The sequence below is a fragment of the Ochlerotatus camptorhynchus genome, unplaced genomic scaffold, assembly GCF_037179485.1.
Source record: "Ochlerotatus camptorhynchus isolate MF236.1 unplaced genomic scaffold, CSIRO-AGI_Acam_v1.1 ptg000330l, whole genome shotgun sequence".
Classification (NCBI taxonomy): domain Eukaryota; kingdom Metazoa; phylum Arthropoda; class Insecta; order Diptera; family Culicidae; genus Ochlerotatus; species Ochlerotatus camptorhynchus.
In genome coordinates this window covers 6670608-6687782 of record NW_027040818.1, presented here as the reverse complement: position 1 = coordinate 6687782, position 17175 = coordinate 6670608, and the positions used below count along the sequence as shown (strand labels likewise).

Below are 17175 nucleotides of genomic sequence, written 5' to 3'. Positions count from 1 at the left end.
CCGCCTATCTCTCCCTCTGAGTATTTCTAATTTTGACGGTTCGATTGGAACAACTTTTGACAGACGTCCATACTTTTACTGTAGGGCTTTAGTACAGACTGGAGAGTTATAACATAGAGGTAACTCTAAGACCACAGGGTCCCGAAGAAAATCATTATTATTTTTGGCTCACTCAGTACCAGAACAACGGTCCCAAGCAGTCCCAAGCTATTTCACTCACCCCTGCATGTTCTGCATGAATCCACACACCCCTGATGTTATCTGTCAAACTTTCATAGCGAATCAAAACAAACATAGTGTAGTAATAGAATTTCAACTAGAATAGGGTACGTTAATCGTTTGCTTGGGACCAATAGGCTACTAAAGTGGTGAGCCAATTTAAAATCGTTAGTTTCGTATTGATTGTTGGTTATAACATGTTATAACACGCAGAAAAACCTATCGTGGAAACAAAAATATTTGAGGTAAATTTAAACGTAAACTCAGTTTGTTCTGGCCACAAATTAGGTTGATTTCAAACGTATTCCATGTTTGAAGTCATGTGAAATCAATGTTTAAAATAAAAATAATGTTACGTTGATTTTAAAAATATTCATGTTGAAAACAAACGTATTTGTTTTTGTTTGGTTTGACAGCTATGTGAACAAAAATAAATATGTTAATTTTAAACATGCTTCTCATGTTTAAAAATAAACGTACATATTTTGAAATTATTTTAATAGTTGAGTGCAGGGTAAAGCAAGATAAAACGGATTGCAAAGAAATGAAAAACAAAAGATCTTCGGGCAGGGCATCTAAATGCCTGTTCTTTCACCCTGTCCGAGTGGGTGTCCGGGGGTTCCAGTTCAGTGGAACCGGTGAAAAATTGTGATATTAGCTTCGTTTTTTCGTTTCAGCCCTGGAGGTGCACATTTATCCAAATCTAAACTTTAGATGGTCAGAAAATTTCACAGCCAGTCCTCATACCGGTTTCTTCGTACGTTCGGTGTCGGAGGAGTATCCGGAATGGATTCAAAATCCATTTCGGATTTTCGTTGTCCTTTCGAAGTTACGTGCATCAGAAACTGAAGTTGATACTGTGGGGTTCCGCTGGTTTTGTGGAGCTGGACTCCGAATCTATCTTCGGTTTTGCCACTTTCGGGTCGTTTTTTGTTTGTGGGGCAACTTTTTCCGGATGTAACAAGAAGGAAATAAAAAGGCATGACACGCTAAAAATCGTTCACCCAAATCCTATATTGTTGAAATAAACATACTTTTGAATTTAATTCAAACATAAATATTTTAGTTTTAAACATGCTTTCAATTTACTTTGAATAATTCATATGTTTAGAGTATAAACATTTATATTTTTGTTTTAAATGAACAAAATTCGTATCCGTGAACGGTTGTCAAATAATTGCAACACAGAAACCACCATCAAGATAGCGCTATAACATGTTATAACTCTGTAGTCTGATAGTACGTTCAGACTACAGAGTTATAACATATTATAGCGCTATCTTGATGGTGCTTTCTGTCTTGCAATTATTTTACAACCATTACAACATGTTATAACTCTCCAGTCTGGCCAGCGTTTGAACGTACTATTGAACGCTGTCCAGACTGGAGAGTTACCTCTACACTAATTGAATTCCACACATTTTTATTGGCGAATTTCCATGTAAAATTCCACATGATTTTCATGTGACACATAAACAGAATCCACCTAGAAGCACACATGAAATTTATGAGTCAAAAGAATAGTATGTGTGGTTACATATGGCTTTTATGTGTACACATATTAAGTTGGGGAAAAGTTGGCTTCGGCAATACCTTAACCTATTATCGTCAGGGGGGTAAACAACGTTCTTGAGAGCTCAATTTTGGCATGTGGGCATGTGGATACATTGTGTTTCAGAGCAACTATTGGCCAAATTTGAGTGCTCTAGGACTTTGTTTACGCCCCTGACGATAATAGGTTAAGGTATTGCCGAAGCCAACATTTCCCCTATGTGTCCGACACATAGATATTGATCACATTGCAAAAATTCATGTGTGGGACACATAGAAACTAGAGTCGGTGTATAATGAGTCACGCCAAGAGTGAAGCCAAGTCTACCTATTGAACTGTCAAACCGGCTACCTATCGTACAAAGTAAATAAACATTACGATGCTATGAAAGGTCCACGAAAGGTATTGCAATAAAATATAAAATATAATCGAAGAAATGAGCATAAACACGCAGTGAGCGTTAAATTGTCATGGGATACGCTCGGTAATGATTAGTAATGAGAATTTCTACTATTTTTTGTTAAGATAATTTGACAAAATCACTGATATAATGATTTACTACAGTCGCAATATTTTTCTCTCGCTAGAAGTCATTTGAAGTTGTGCGAGTTCAACTGTTTTTCTCTTGGCGTGACTCATTATACACCGACTCTAATAGAAACAATCTTTGAAATTTTATCAGTGTATGGGTATAACATGTTTTAACGGTTGTCAACTAATTGCAACACAGAAACCACCTTCAAGATAGCGCTATAACATGTTATAGCTCTGTAGTCTGAACGTACTATTAGGGATGATGAAATCTCGAATGACATTTGAAATAGACCAATGTAACATATCCACCATTTTGAGAAAATCGAAGGTGAAGTTCGACAGATTATTATTTTAACTGTTTAGAAACAATGCATTTTGCAATACATTTTTTACTCGTACTCAGTAAATAATAACAGATATGGTAAAATCTCAATTTTACTTTGAAATTCATGCTACAATTGATTGGCCCCGCCTTTTGAAAATGTGCTCCAATCATGTTAGGCAGACCGAATGACGAGCCGAATGACCGAAGTAACAATCATGTACCCATCATTTCAAACTGTTCATTGGACAATTTTCGACCTAGGTGTCGCATGCACTGGTGCAGTTTCGCTTAGATTCATCAATTGGCGTCTTGCAGTGAAACGTTTCCAAGCTTTACGAAGTGAGAACTACTAAAAGGAGGATAGTTTCAAAATTCTCCCAGTAAAACAGACGATTTTTGGGGCAAATAATAATTTCCGGTGGAAACTTTTGCTTGAATCGTGTAAGAAAACGTGTTTGCAAAATAACTGTTTTTATTTCGGTATGGGGCCTCCCTTAGCTCAGTCGGTAAAGGCGCAGCTACAAAGCAAGACCATGCTGGAGGTGGCTGGGTTCAATTCCCGGTCCGGTCTAGGAATTTTTCGGGTTGGAAAATTTCTCGACTTCCCTGGGCATAGACGTATGATTGGACTTGCCACACAATTATACCAATGCAAAAATGGTACAGGCATCGAAAGATCTCAATTAATAACTGTGGAAGTGCATCTAGAACACTAAGTTGAGAGCACGCAATAAGCTAATATGCGATATGCAATAAGCTTGAAATGCGAAGAAGAAGAAGAAGAAGAAGAAGTATTTCGGTATATGGATCGGAGATGTTTTCATGGAAAATTATGCATAACAAGTTTGCACCCACAGGTAGAGATTACCTCCTGCGCAGCTGAATTTTTCGAAAAATGGTGAATATGTGCGATTTCCACTAGGATGAAAGTGAAAATAAGTTAATTTACTTAGGAAAGATTGTATCATGCTGGTGATAATGGGGAAATGGTTGTATAGGACGCCAATATTCAATAAAATATTCATGATGGCCTTTTTAGGTTAACATATTGATACTCACAATTTTCGACGGAAAACGCAACGGAACTTCATTTACTCAACACGCACCATACTATAAAATGGTGCTCGATGGTTTCTAAAGTGATAACAAGATGACAAATCATCTTTATTTTGAGTAATGGAGCAATTTACTTCTGTTTACATCATATCAGGCATAACATTTGATAACGGCACAAATGCATTTGTTAACAAACTTTCTAAAGCCCTTTACACGCGAGCCAAAGTATGCTCACGCAAACCAATACCACTTTCGGAAAGGTGATAGTTATCAAATGTTATGCCTGATATATACGATGCAGCATAGACGAGTGCACGGATGGATTTGAGTTCACTCACTCGACAAAAAGTGACACAACAGCGGGGCTCTGTTTACTAAAAATGAACACATGAAATTTGAAACGGGTCTATCATATATGTAAACAAAAAATTCGCTCACGCAAACTAACAACACCATCGGGCAAAGGAAATTCTCCCCTTCCCGATTGGAAGATTGCCGCAAAAGCTCAACGCAGATGTCGCTACTGCATGATGATGATACTGTTGACAGACTGCATATAAAATTCGTGAAAATTAGCATTAAATCATAATTTTCATCAAGCCTGCGTGAAATCCTTCCAATATAACATTCGAATTGAAGAAGAAAACGTTTTTACGATCAGAGTGATGTTCATCTTTGACTTTTCCAGGTGAACTTTCATAAGATATATTCATTTCATTTCACGGCTCCATCAATGCTGCATCGTAAATATGATGGTAAACAGAAGTAAATTGCTCAATTACTCAAAATAAAGATGATTTGTCATCTTGTTATCACTTTGAAGACCATCTAGCACCATTTTATAGTATGATGCGTGTTGAGTAAATCAAGTTCCGGTGAGTTTTCCGTCGAAAATTGTGAGTATCAATATGTTTGCTTAAAAAAGGCCAAAATGAACATTTATTGAATATTGGCGTCCTATACAACCAATTCTCCATTACCACCAGCATGATACAACCTTTCTTAAGTAAATTAACTTAATTTCCACTTTCATCTTAGTGAAAATCGCACATATTTACCATTTTCTGAAAAATGCAGCTGCGCAGGAGGTAACCTCTCCCTGTGGGTGCAAACTTTTTATGCATAATTTGCCATGAAAACATCTCTGATCCATACCAAAATAATAACAAATATTTTTCAAACACGTTTTCTTACACGATTCAAGCAAAAGTTTCCACGGGAAATTATTAGTTTTTCTTTATGGACCGATTTGCCTCAAAAAGCGTCTGTTTTACTTGGAAAATTTGGAAACTATCCTCCTTCTAGTAGTTCTCACTTCGAAATATAGGTGGCGAAAGCTTGGAAAAGTTTCACTGCAAGACGCCAATAGTGCTCTTGGTTTGCGTGGGCATACTTCGGTTCTCGTAAAAGGTCCTAGCAAATTATTTACAAAAGTTGACAGGCCCTTTTTAAAAGTTACGCGAGAATTATTCATCCCGTCCAACCATTTCGTTAATTTTCTATACTTCGATCTTCAAGTGAAAAATCGATAGCGATCGTCACCATTTCATGACTAGTTGTAAAGATGCTAAAAGTCTAATCGTGATAAAGATCTTTCTCAAAATATTGCTACCAATCGTTACCAATATTTAAATATCGATTGTGTTGCCAGATCACAATACCGATTTCTGTTGTAAAATCAAAATATCGATACACAACTGCTGATTTTATTTGTGATTTTTTATTTGCATGATTTCTAGTTTCGATCCCATGCCATCTGGGGTGTACTGATTTCGTTGTTGGTTGCTAATCCTCGGGTCCACGGCTACTGTTGATGAGCTTATAAACGACAGGCAAACACACTCTAGTATGTGGTGTATTAAAATTTCTGTAAATCTTTTCATACATGAATTCAATATTTATTTGTCATAACCATCAACCAGTCAGCCATGTAGGTGTAAAAGAGGTCAAAAAGGTATCAATTTTACTCATTGGGTTCCAAATTCCGAGAATCCCACCACGCATCACGGGTTATTAAATATATAGACGTAAACTTGATGAACTACAATGGTAAACATTTGCTGCGTCGCGGCCATCGGTCTTCTCGTTCATTTACCGGCAGATTGCTTCTTCCGATGAAATGTCGAATATGTCGATAAATAATATAAATATTGCCATCTGTCACCTGGTGTGTCTCGTACTCTCTTTAACCAGCCATGCAAATCGTTAACAAGAAGTTTATAAATGTGCATCGATGGCAATCTTTGTTATTCTTTGTCAAAGTTCAAAATTACGATGATATCAGCACAAACGAAGTGACAGACGGAGCGGCTCGAAAACTTTGGTGACTAACCTGCTATTTGAATTTTTCAGTGTACCACATGGCAACACCACTACTAGTGGATTGAACCACATGGCAACACTACTATTGGATTGAACTAGCATTTTCACCAAATGTACTAGAATATTTTGGTTCTATCTCTTTCACTCTACTCAAAACTGAAATGCATAAAAAAATGACAAAATGATACGCACTCTTTGCACACTGTCAAAGAATCATTGTACACAAAATCAACTTTGTTCAAATCAAAACAAAAAAACTAACCCATCTGGTGGATGATGGCAAAAGCTTCCAAGAAAATTCTATTACAGTGAACCACATTATTTAAATGGATTTCTTCGCCAGTAAGTCGTCTGTCACTTCGTTTGTGATATCAGTATTTAAATATTTATTGATGAATATTTGTAAAGAATACTAAAGTCCATGTGACATATCGAAATTAAAAGAAATTTCGTATGGCACCTTTAAAGATTACTATCATATCAAGCATAACTTTTCAAAAGGACGTAAGTCGCAAAAATAAACAAATCGATATTTTGCACATTTTGCATCTAACCGAATATAAAATACATGCTTTTCCTACGAGTTAATGAAAAACAAGGTTTGAAATTGTAATGCATTATGGAAAATATATTTAATGAACGCCCTATGTGACCTTCTTTCATTGTTTTTAAAATGGTGTTGATACACCCTTTTATTGTCAACATGACTTAACTGTTAAAATTTGATGATAACACAAAAACTGCAGATATGCTCACAGTGAAGCGTCGTATGTGAAAAAACAAAGCAACCACTATCAATCAGCAAATGCGTCAAGTTTGTATGTTTGTTTTTGTATTTCCGGGAGCAACATGTCTATTATTTCAAAAGTATTCTAATAAAATTGCACTTAAATCTTGACTTTAATATTGAACTTCACATACCAATCTGACCAGCGCTTTCTTAATACGAAAAACACAAAACGTATAACATCTGACGGCAGATAATGCGGTACCCTCTCATCTCCGCTTTTAACATCGATTATTTCACAACTCTGGGGAGTTATGTGAATAAACCAACCAACCGACAATTCCACAATGCTTTTCGAGCTGCCGACGTATCTTCACTGCAAAACAAAAACCGGTGTATCTGATTTGACGTATGTGAAAACCCTTCTGTCAAATAGACGAATCATGCAGGGTGTATGTAACAATCAAGGTGTGATACCGAGGAATCAATCAGGGTGTATGTGAGTAGTACACAAGTAAAAGGTGCATGATTTTGTTTTATCAAAAGTCTTGTCCGTGTTTGCAAAACTCTACATTTTTCACAATTTTCTTAAACGCTATCCCTTTATCCATCTAATAGCACAAACAGATTTAAAAAAATAGCATTAACTTTTAAATAGCATTTAATAATCTCATATAAACATCCCTAATAAACGGACACCATACACTAACGATACCATAGATGGTACGAACATACCTCATAAAGTTGGGATGATATCCCGAATTGGTGGATAGGCGCTTCTTATGGTTATTGTTTATGCGTGATTGCTATCCAATGTTTCCAATTTCCTATCCAATGTTACATACGTCCTTTTGAAAAATTATGCTTGATATGACCGATCAAGAAATAATCTTAAATGTAAGTATCGATCAATAAAGATTTTTAAATGTGTACATCGAAATCATAGAAAATTTAAAGTAAAGAATTGCCGACATTAATCTTTATTTCTGTATAAAGAACTTTGAAGAAGTTTCACGAACGGTTGGTCGGGTATTGGTTTGCGGTCGTTTTCTATTGTTGCTCCAGAAATAGATTTACCCATTAATGGGTTTTCACCAAATACCGTGTGCTCATTCCTCCCGATGTGTGAAATTCATTCATGAATATCTATAGGTACCGTTGTGTGCGTGAGCCATCGTCATCGCTGATGCGGGTGTGTCAACTTAACGGTGTCAACCGTGAGAACATAAACAAAAGAGCGTGTGATTGCGCTTATTTCCCATCATTGTTTACCGTTTTTCCTTTGTTGCATAGGCGTTTTCCTCAGTTTTCCATAGATTTCCGCTGCCCCAATGTGCGATCCGTTCGGTGCCAGTGAAAATGAATAGAGTTTGTTGGTTTTGAGCGAGATAATAATTGACTAGAAAAAGATGCCACGGCCGAAAGGGAGCAGGATAAAGTGTTATTCGTCATCAACTTCGCTGCTTTATTCGGGGGCATTGGTGGTTTGTTTTCTTGTGGTGGCCGGTTGCACCCTGATCGAAGGGCAGAAGGGGCTTTTCTTTGGGTGCTACGAGCGGGATAGATCCGGCCAGTTGGGGTTCCTTACCGATAAGTTGGACAACTGCATCGGTCAATGTGAACTGAACTTTTACAGGTACTGGGGGCGTGGAGATACTGGTTTTAGGAAAAGGTGAATGACCTCATTTTGCGTTTCAGATATGCCGCGCTGTCGGATACGCAGTGCGCGTGCTTCAACACGATCCGATCACGGCAGATCGAGGATAAGGAATGCAATCTCCGGTGTCGACAGAGTGAGGATCTGTCGTGTGGGGGTGATCATGCGCAAAGTTTCTACGAAACAGGTGTGGAAGTTGCTGGACCAGTGAAGAATCTCAAGCTGATTGGAAGCGAGAAGGGAAGTACGATTGAGGTGTCCTGGGATCCTCCGTCTCTGGATGGAGTTCCGGTGGACGAGTTCGAAATCAATGCACACGCAATCTCGACCTACGCCAACTACCGGTTGTATCCGATGAGTTGGAGTGTCCACAGTAACACACAGTCGTTTGAGTTGTCGAATCTGAAGCCGGGAACGCGTTACAACATCACCGTGACCAGTGTTTCGGAAAAGGGACCCGGAGGGATGAGGTGGCTGGTGGCACAAACGGAAATCGACACACCGGATCCGGAACCGGAGGAGCCGGTCATACTGAGGCGATTGGATTCGACGATTCAGATCCAGATTCAGAAGGCGATTAACAACAACGGACCGATTAATTACTACCGGGTGGTGGTGCATTACGTGAACAACGATCTGGTACAGGAGTTCGACGAGAGTCTGCTAGATACGTACCAGCGGTCCACCGATAAGGGCGTCCCGTACTACGTTGCGGCGGAGGTGGAAATGAAGGTATGATCGTTTGGGGAATCTTTTATATTTTCAATAAAAAGTGCTCATTTGACTTGATTTTTTTTTTTTCCAGGATGATTCTCTCCTGTTCGTCGTAGGCGATGGTCGTTACTACCGAAACTTCTTCAATCCTCCGATTCCTCCCCGGGCACATGTGCACATTTCCATCGGCATCGTAAGCATTCTGAACAACGTCATCAAGGTCCGTTATGCCACGAGGACCAACGAGCAGCACCAGCATCCGGACCACTACCACGTGAATTCAACCAACGCGCCGGAGAGGAACGAAGCTCTCATCACCGTCCTGGTCGTTGCCTGCGTCCTTTTTGGAATCGTGCTTCTCGGTAGCATCGTGCTCTACGTTTACCTACGGTATAAAACCCCGGGGAATAACCGCCCCCTCCGGGACCACCACGAGATGGCATTGCAGGGCCCGATTCTGGAAGTGGAGAACAACGGCTACATTCCGGACATTTACGAACAACGAGGATTCGAGGCGGAACTGCACGATATCATCGATTCGTTGGCGGTCCATCAGAAGCACGCTCGGAAGAACCTCTCGTTGGAGATCAACAACATTCTGGGGTCTGGGAAGTACGGTGACATACTGAAGGGAAGAATTCAACACGAAGGCGTCGATCTGCCGGCTCAGGTGCACGTCATTTCCGATGATATGGACAAGATTGATCAGATTGGATTTTTGAACGAGTTTCGACGGGTGATCAAGCTGGAGCCCCACGTGAATGTGTTGCAGTTGTACGGAGTTTGCGTAACGCCAGACTGGTGCTACGTACTGTTCGAGGAGATGCAAACCACTCTGAAGCAGACCCTGCTCAACGCAAGGATACCAAATAACGTAAATAGTCCAAAGTTTTCCACCATCTCGGAGGAGATTATTGTCAACATTTTGTGCTTGGTGTGCGATGGAATGCAGTACTTGATCGAGAGCAACGTAAGTTCTTAATGTATGTTGATTTAGGATTTCCTTAATTGACACTTCCTCCTTTCCTACAGATCATCAACAAGAAACTCTGCGCCCGAACCGTCTACGTCAACACCAAGTTCGAGGTGAAGGTGAGTGCCTTTGGACCGCCTCTGTACGGGGACAACAACGGCCAACAGATAGACATTATCCGCTGGAACGCCCCGGAGGTCATCAAGTTCCAGAACCACACCGCCAAAAGTGATGTCTGGTCGTTTGGGCTGCTCATCTGGGAGTGCTGCTGCCTGGGTGCAACCCCATTCGGATCGACCACAACGGAGAATCTCTTTGCCAGCATACGGGCTGGCAGCCGGCCGGAGAAACCCAGCTTTTTATACGATGACCTCTATCAAATGTGCCTTAACTGTTGGGATCTGGACGCTGGCGATCGACCCGAATTTGACGACATCAGTCGCTACCTGAGACAGACACTGCCCATGCTGCGCTACATGCTGTCCTTCGAACGGAACCAAACCGTACAGATACCGCCGTACTTACCACACCTGGAGATGACTCCATGAACAACCGACAGCAATCTCACAAATAATCACAGAAGAAAAAAAAAAACAAATTGTAATTTTAGGACAATATGAAACGATAAGTATTCTCTACTCTGAATTCCGTCCGTTTTGAGTATATATATATATATATAATTTTCTGACTGCAAAAGATATTATCTCTAGCTAATAGTACCTTAACAGTACAGAATTGTTGTATTATGGATTTTTTTATAGATATATTGAACATTAAAAGTGAATTAAACTTTTTGAACCGGACTCAACGTACCTATGCATTCGTCTTTGTTTTGATTTTCGGCAGATGCACGGGAAAAAAAGAGTTCACATATTCGTGAACCACAGCCGTGAACCATAGTTCACGGTGTATATTTGAGAAAATTTTGTTCTGGATAGTTGGCCGTGATTTTTAGTTCACGGTCCGTTCCCGTTTTCGGGAACGGATTTTTTTCCGAGTGGGAATAAAAGCTGTAAAAGAAATTTCCGAGATGGCCAACAATCGGACCCGAAAGGTAGTGCAATCATTTATTGGAGAAATCGCGCGTAAGTCCATCTAGTACAAATGCTGGAAAGCGGCAAAAAACCGAACCGAGGTCCTATGTGGTTGCTCTACAAATAAATATGTTAGACTCTATAGTTTGGAATGGTTTTTCTCGTTCAATATTTCTGAGATATGTAGAAGAGGTGTCTAATAATCTAATCTAGGCGGATCCAAAAACTGCTATCGTTTTCGGTCAAAAATGTGACTTATGACTCAAGTAGTTTCCTTACAAATTTCTTTGTAAATTACTTCAAGCATCGCGAGCCTTAACATAGATCAAATCGATGTCAACATTTCAATAGGGTGAAACTGCTTTTGTAGTTTTAATGTATTCTTTGTAAGAAGGGCAAACATGGGACACAAATTTCTTCCAATTCTAACCGACTGTAATACACCAAACGCTTTGTGACACATAAACACGTAGCCATTGTTACGATCTAATCAGTAAATTTAGAGAAAAAAAAACCCCCTTACCATCCCCCCATACCTTAAACCAGTCCGGAAACATCTCCCGGATCGATGGATCCCGCGGAATCCTCCGTCGGTGGGCTCACCAGGGCAGCCGGAATGTTCAGCGTCTTCCCCGGGCATAGGGCCTCGTACTGGTGCTTCAGACTTTCCAGCTCGAAATTACAGGTGGCCAGGGCGGTTCGCAGCTCGCACAGCAGCACCATGTCCGAACGCAGCTCGTTAAATGCGACGCAAATTTCCTCGATCGGCGGCGGGTTCGGATCGACCTTGAACTCCTGCAGTGCCTGTTCCAGTGCCTTTGCCTTCTTCTGACCCACGTTGGCGGGCAGTTTCATCTTCTGCGAACGCAGCGAGACGCCCGTTCCGCGCAAATCGGTAAATTTGATCCCGGCCGTTTCGACGGCATTCACGACCGAGTCCACCTTGGAGGGACGCGGTTGCTGTTGGATTTTCTTCTTGAGCTTTTTGTCATGCTTCTTGTGGGAACTGGCAGCGTGCTGTTGCTGCTGTTCTGCCTGCTGTTGATCCGCTTGCGAGATCAGCTTCTGCAAGTCCTGAGTCTTGCGTTCCCGTTCCTTCTTCCGTGCTTCAATCTTCTTCAGCTCGTTCAGAAGCATCTGTTCTTCCTCGATTTGCTTCGGCGTTCGATCAAATAACTTCTTCAGTTGTTCCTTTCTCTTACGCTCGTGCTCCGCATCGAACGAGTAAATCTTCTTCTCCGGTGTTCCACGAACTTTGTTTAAAACTCCAATCACCTCATAGTAGCGCTCCTTCAGATCCTCCACAGTCTTGCACCCATAGTTAGCCCTATCCCACCGGTCAGTCATTATAATGAACCGCACATCGAACCGCTTGGCCAAATCGAACAGGTGGTCAGTTTGCGGCTTCGTCCACTTGGTCGGATTCGTCTTCAGATGCGTATTGTACTCGTTCATGGTGTAGCTAGGGATGTCCAACTGCTTGTTGAACTTGGCAAATGGGTACTCCTTGGGTTCATCGGAGCCACGCTTCCAGTGGTGGAAGACAGCGCCATCCGAACGGGCCGGATTCACAAACGGTGCCCAATGCCAGCGGCGAACCTTCTTCATGCCGAGCCGAGCTTTCGTCTGTTTGTAGCCGGTTCCGGTGTCGGTGGGAAGCAGTGGTGGGGCATCCTTGTTGTCATTGTACAACAAAGCAAACACCTCCCGGTGCATGCCCTCCGGACGTTTCACCGCTAGTTTTCTGATGAAAAAACATGAAAAACAAATCTATTTTCCAGGACAAAATTCAATGAAAAAGACATACTTCTCATAGATCTTCTTGTTCTTGGCTAGCAGCGATTCCTTGGTCAGCTCCGGTGTGACCGGGCGTTCCAAATCGAGAATGTCTCGAACATCTGCCATCGTGCAGATGTAGGTGGTACTTTAGTTCAACTTTTGCACAGTAATTTAAAAAAAAATTGCGGTAAACTTTTAGTAAAAAATGATAATTAAAATGTTGAGTAAAACCAACACCTTGACTTTGGTTCTTAGTTTTTTTTTTGACAGATGGGTGATGTTTGCAAACATTTCAAAACAAACGCATTAGGTTTTGCACCGTCGGGGTTAACCTCAATCTAATGACAGTTTAGTGGTACTGTTTACGTGGACTTAGCCGATTTTTTCTTGGGTGGATTTTCTCGATAATTTTTCAGACTGCAGTGAGATGTAAACCACATTTCTGCAATGTTCACGAGCAACATCCTTGCAACGCGCTGTTCCTCGACAATTTTCAAGTTAAAATTCGTAAATTTTAGATTTTTTTTTTCGAAAAAACGACTAAGTGCTTGTAAACAGTACCACTGAACTGTCAAAAAGGTTCAGCCGGCTAACACTGAGTTCATTTATGACGTCACGCTGCAGTACCTAATAGACGAGTGCACGGATGGATTTAAGTTCACTCATTCGACAAAAAGTGACACAACAGCGGGGCCCTGTTTACTAAAAATGAACACATGTGTTCATTTTTAGTAAACAGGGCCCCGCTGTTGTGTCACTTTTTGTCGAGTGAGTGAACTTAAATCCATCCGTGCACTCGTCTATCCAACCTGGAACGGTTAGTAACGTTTCCAATCGTTTGCGTTCCATCAGGGATCAAAATGGAAAACGAAACATAAACACGCTCGTTGAACTTCACTCATATCTAGAATCCAGCTTTTCTACACTCAAAGATAAATTAAATCAAAAAAGCTTCAAAAGTATGCAGATTCCCGCTTCACCTTATTGAGTCCGAGCCATGATTACTTCGGCAGTAATCATACATGATTAAAATCGAAATAATCTTCCCAGTATTAAATTTTATTCTTTTTCAATACTGATATAAATATAATCAAAAAAGATTAAAATGAAATCATTTTTTTTTAAAAAGAATCAAAAATGATTAAAATTTATTCAAAAAAGATAATCTACAATCTAATCAACCATGATTAAACTGGGATTAATATCAGACGCTTATTTTTTAGAAAGAGAGGAATAATTTTCAATCATTCGATATGATTAAACTGAGTTTAATGTCAAATTGATTAAATTTCAAGCAAAATGGGAATAGTTTAATTTATCAGTGTAATAAAATTTGTACATGGCTTAACGATGGCCTTAACGACGTCCCGGCCAACCATTCGTGAAACTTCTTCAAAGTTCTTCATACAAAAATAAAGATTTTTGTCGGTAATTCTTGACTCTTAAGTTTCTTTGATTTCGATGTATGTACATATTTAAAAATCTTAATTGATCGATACCGAGATCGATACTTCTCGATGAACATTTCAAATGGTCCTATCTGCTTTGATCGATTCTCTTCATCGACTTTCTCTTTTGATAACCACCGCGTACAAATTTCGCGCTAATTTTAGGTCATAGCAAAGATATTTCATTAACAAGATATCCCACAAATCAATTCCTCGAACAAGGCAATGGATACACCACCCTTATGTGATCGCAGTGCCATCTCGTGAGTGCACATTGAAACTGTTGGGAGTCCCCCGTCAACTTTACAACCAGGGCTCAATAAATGACAGGTGTCAGTATGACATATACCAGCGTGGACGTTGATGATCAGCCGAGGGAAGAGGATGATCGATGTCATCATCATTATATTGCGATAGCAAGATTCTCACTTCGTTATGATTGCATCCATTTTCAATCATTACCACGTTATACCATAGAGGTAACTCTAAGACCACTGGGTCCCGAAGAAAATCATTATTATTTTTGGCTCACTCAGTACCAGAACAACGGTCCCAAGCAGTCCCAAGCTATTTCACTCACCCCTGCATGTTCTGCATGAATCCACACACCCCTGATGTTATCTGTCAAACTTTCATAGCGAATCAAAACAAACATAGTGTAGTAATAGAATTTCAACTAGAATAGGGTACGTTAATCGTTTGCTTGGGACCAATAGGCTACTAAAGTGGTGAGCCAATTTAAAATCGTTAGTTTCGTATTGATTGTTGCTACTACTAGATTGAACTAGCATTTTCACCAAATGTACTAGAATGTTTTGGTTCTATCTCTTTCACTCTACTCAAAACTGAAATGCATAAAAAAATGACAAAATGATACGCACTCTTTGCACACTGTCTAAGAATCATTGTACACAAAATCAACTTTGTTCAAATCAAAACAAAAAAACTAACCCATCTGGTGGATGATGGCACAAGCTTCCAAGAAAATTCTATTACAGTGAACCACATTATTTAAATGGATTTCTTCGCCAGTTAGTCGTCTGTCACTTCGTTTGTGGTTCAACGTTGTATCGCCAAAGACCTATTGGCGCTGTTATCTGTCTCTATAAATTCCAAAGAGTGAAGGGGGTCTGCCTTAACTCCATTTTGTAAACAAACCTTGTAAGGCCATTTCTCGCGAACCGAAACCTTCATTCGCAAACCTAAACCATAATCGGGTAGAGGAGAATTTCCCCTACCTGTCCATTATGTTGGTTTGCCTTTGCGGACTTCAGTTCGCGAGCAAATGGCCTTACAAGGTTTGTTTACAAAATGGAGTTAAGGCCATTTCAATTGTTGGTCTTCATATATGAATTGAATAGAGGTGGAAAAATTTAAAAATCATTTTCTGGTTTGTTTACGTTTTGGACATAAGCCCACTCTAAAGTGTTCCCTAATAAAAAATAACCATAAACGAACGATAACCCAAATCATTGAACTATTCCACAAATGGTTTGGATGATACCCAGAACACGTCGTTAAGCAAATTAACCATACAATTTTTATTAGGGTTACTTTAGAATTTCCTCTATGCTCATGATTGTATGCAATTTTAACAAAATTGTGGATCTCTTGGTCTACCTACAGGAGTTGACGATTTTATCGGTGAATCCGAGAGTCAACTCTCACGGGTTTTCTAAAGCCCTCTAGTAGGGCTTTGGCGTTTTCCTGTTCCGACAGGCCAACCACAAGTTTAATTGGTTCCCTGTCTATTTTGTTCGAAAGTAGATAGTCATACTTGTAAATTAGGCTAAATCTTAAAATTTGGTAACCAAATTACCGAGAACCACCCTAATAAAAATTGTATGGTTAATTTCACGGAACCAAATTTTGTTCATTTAAGTTAAAAATATATATGTTTATTAAATAAAAATATGAATAGTTCAAAGTAAATTAAAAACATGTTTTTAACAAAAATATGTATGTTTAAATTAAATTAAAAAGCATGTTTATTTCAACAATACATAATCTAGGTAATCAATTTTTAGCGTGTCCTTTTTTCCTTCTTGTTTACATTCGGCAAACTTAACCGAAAACGGCCTGCAAGCGGCGAAACCGAAGTAGAGGGTTCGGAAACCCACGCAAGCAAGTGTTCCAAGCTCGAAAAAACCGGTGGAACATCACAATATTAACGTCAATCCGTCGTTTCTGATGCCGATCCCTATATCATCCTCACCCCCCACCCGACGTCGAAAGAAAAACAGATCATCCCCGAACACTAAAAAGAAAAGAAAAGAAAGAGGCCGGTATGAGGACCAGCGTCAGAAACGACAAAATGACGCTAATATCACAAAGTTTCACCGGTTTTACTGAACTGGATCGGATCGGACACCCACCCCGACGGCCCCCCGGATCCAAACATCCACAGACTTTCCATAATCGCAGGAATTTCTATTTATTTGCTATCCATTTTATTTTGATTTATTCAGCATTCAAATGCTTAAATAATTTCAAAATATGTTTGTTTATTTTAAACATGAAAAGCATGTTTAAAATAAACATATTAATTTTTGATCGCATATAGTTTTCAAATAAATCCAGGGGGAACGACACTTCAGGATTATCCCATTTTTACCCAAACCTCTTATACAATTTTCAACGTGCACAAAATTTCAATCCATCCTATCTATTCTTTCTATACCCAACTTATCCCTTCTGCATGCACACAAATTGTCAAGCAAGCCGTGCAGTTTCTCGAAGTTTTCAGGTCGACCGCGAAGCACTTTGCCATACTCACTGTCAGTTTACAACACTCTCCACAACAAACACCACGTATGTCAGCTGGCCATGCCGGTA

General features: G+C 39.9%; 2 protein-coding genes across 2 annotated transcripts; one reads left to right on the top strand and one right to left on the bottom strand.

Moving 5' to 3' along the window:
* The first annotated feature begins 7930 nt into the window (after positions 1 to 7930).
* Positions 7931 to 10653, top strand: Wsck (wsck). The gene is made up of 4 exons (XM_065230704.1): positions 7931 to 8371; positions 8434 to 9124; positions 9198 to 10076; positions 10139 to 10653. The coding sequence occupies exons 1-4, from the start codon at positions 8145 to 8147 to the stop codon at positions 10625 to 10627; spliced, it is 2286 nt and encodes a 761-aa protein (XP_065086776.1). The 5' UTR covers positions 7931 to 8144; the 3' UTR covers positions 10628 to 10653.
* Positions 10654 to 11618: 965 nt separating this feature from the next.
* On the bottom strand, positions 11619 to 13107 carry DMAP1 (DNA methyltransferase 1 associated protein 1). The gene is made up of 2 exons (XM_065230703.1): positions 12921 to 13107; positions 11619 to 12857 (listed from the first exon to the last, which is right to left on the bottom strand). Exons 1-2 carry the CDS (start codon positions 13016 to 13018, stop codon positions 11651 to 11653), a joined length of 1305 nt encoding a protein of 434 aa, XP_065086775.1. The 5' UTR covers positions 13019 to 13107; the 3' UTR covers positions 11619 to 11650.
* Between the last annotated feature and the right edge of the window lie 4068 nt (positions 13108 to 17175).

Bases quoted from the DNA above. Each gene is read 5' to 3' on its own strand.
- Wsck (XM_065230704.1), top strand. From the start codon at position 8,145: ATGCCACGGCCGAAAGGGAGCAGGATAAAGTGTTATTCGTCATCAACT. The intron at 9,125-9,197 runs GTATGATCGTTT...TTTTTTTTCCAG, and splicing joins CGGCGGAGGTGGAAATGAAG to GATGATTCTCTCCTGTTCGT. The intron at 10,077-10,138 runs GTAAGTTCTTAA...CCTTTCCTACAG, and splicing joins AGTACTTGATCGAGAGCAAC to ATCATCAACAAGAAACTCTG.
- DMAP1 (XM_065230703.1), bottom strand. From the start codon at position 13,018: ATGGCAGATGTTCGAGACATTCTCGATTTGGAACGCCCGGTCACACCG. The intron at 12,858-12,920 runs GTATGTCTTTTT...TTTTTTCATCAG, and splicing joins AACAAGAAGATCTATGAGAA to AAAACTAGCGGTGAAACGTC.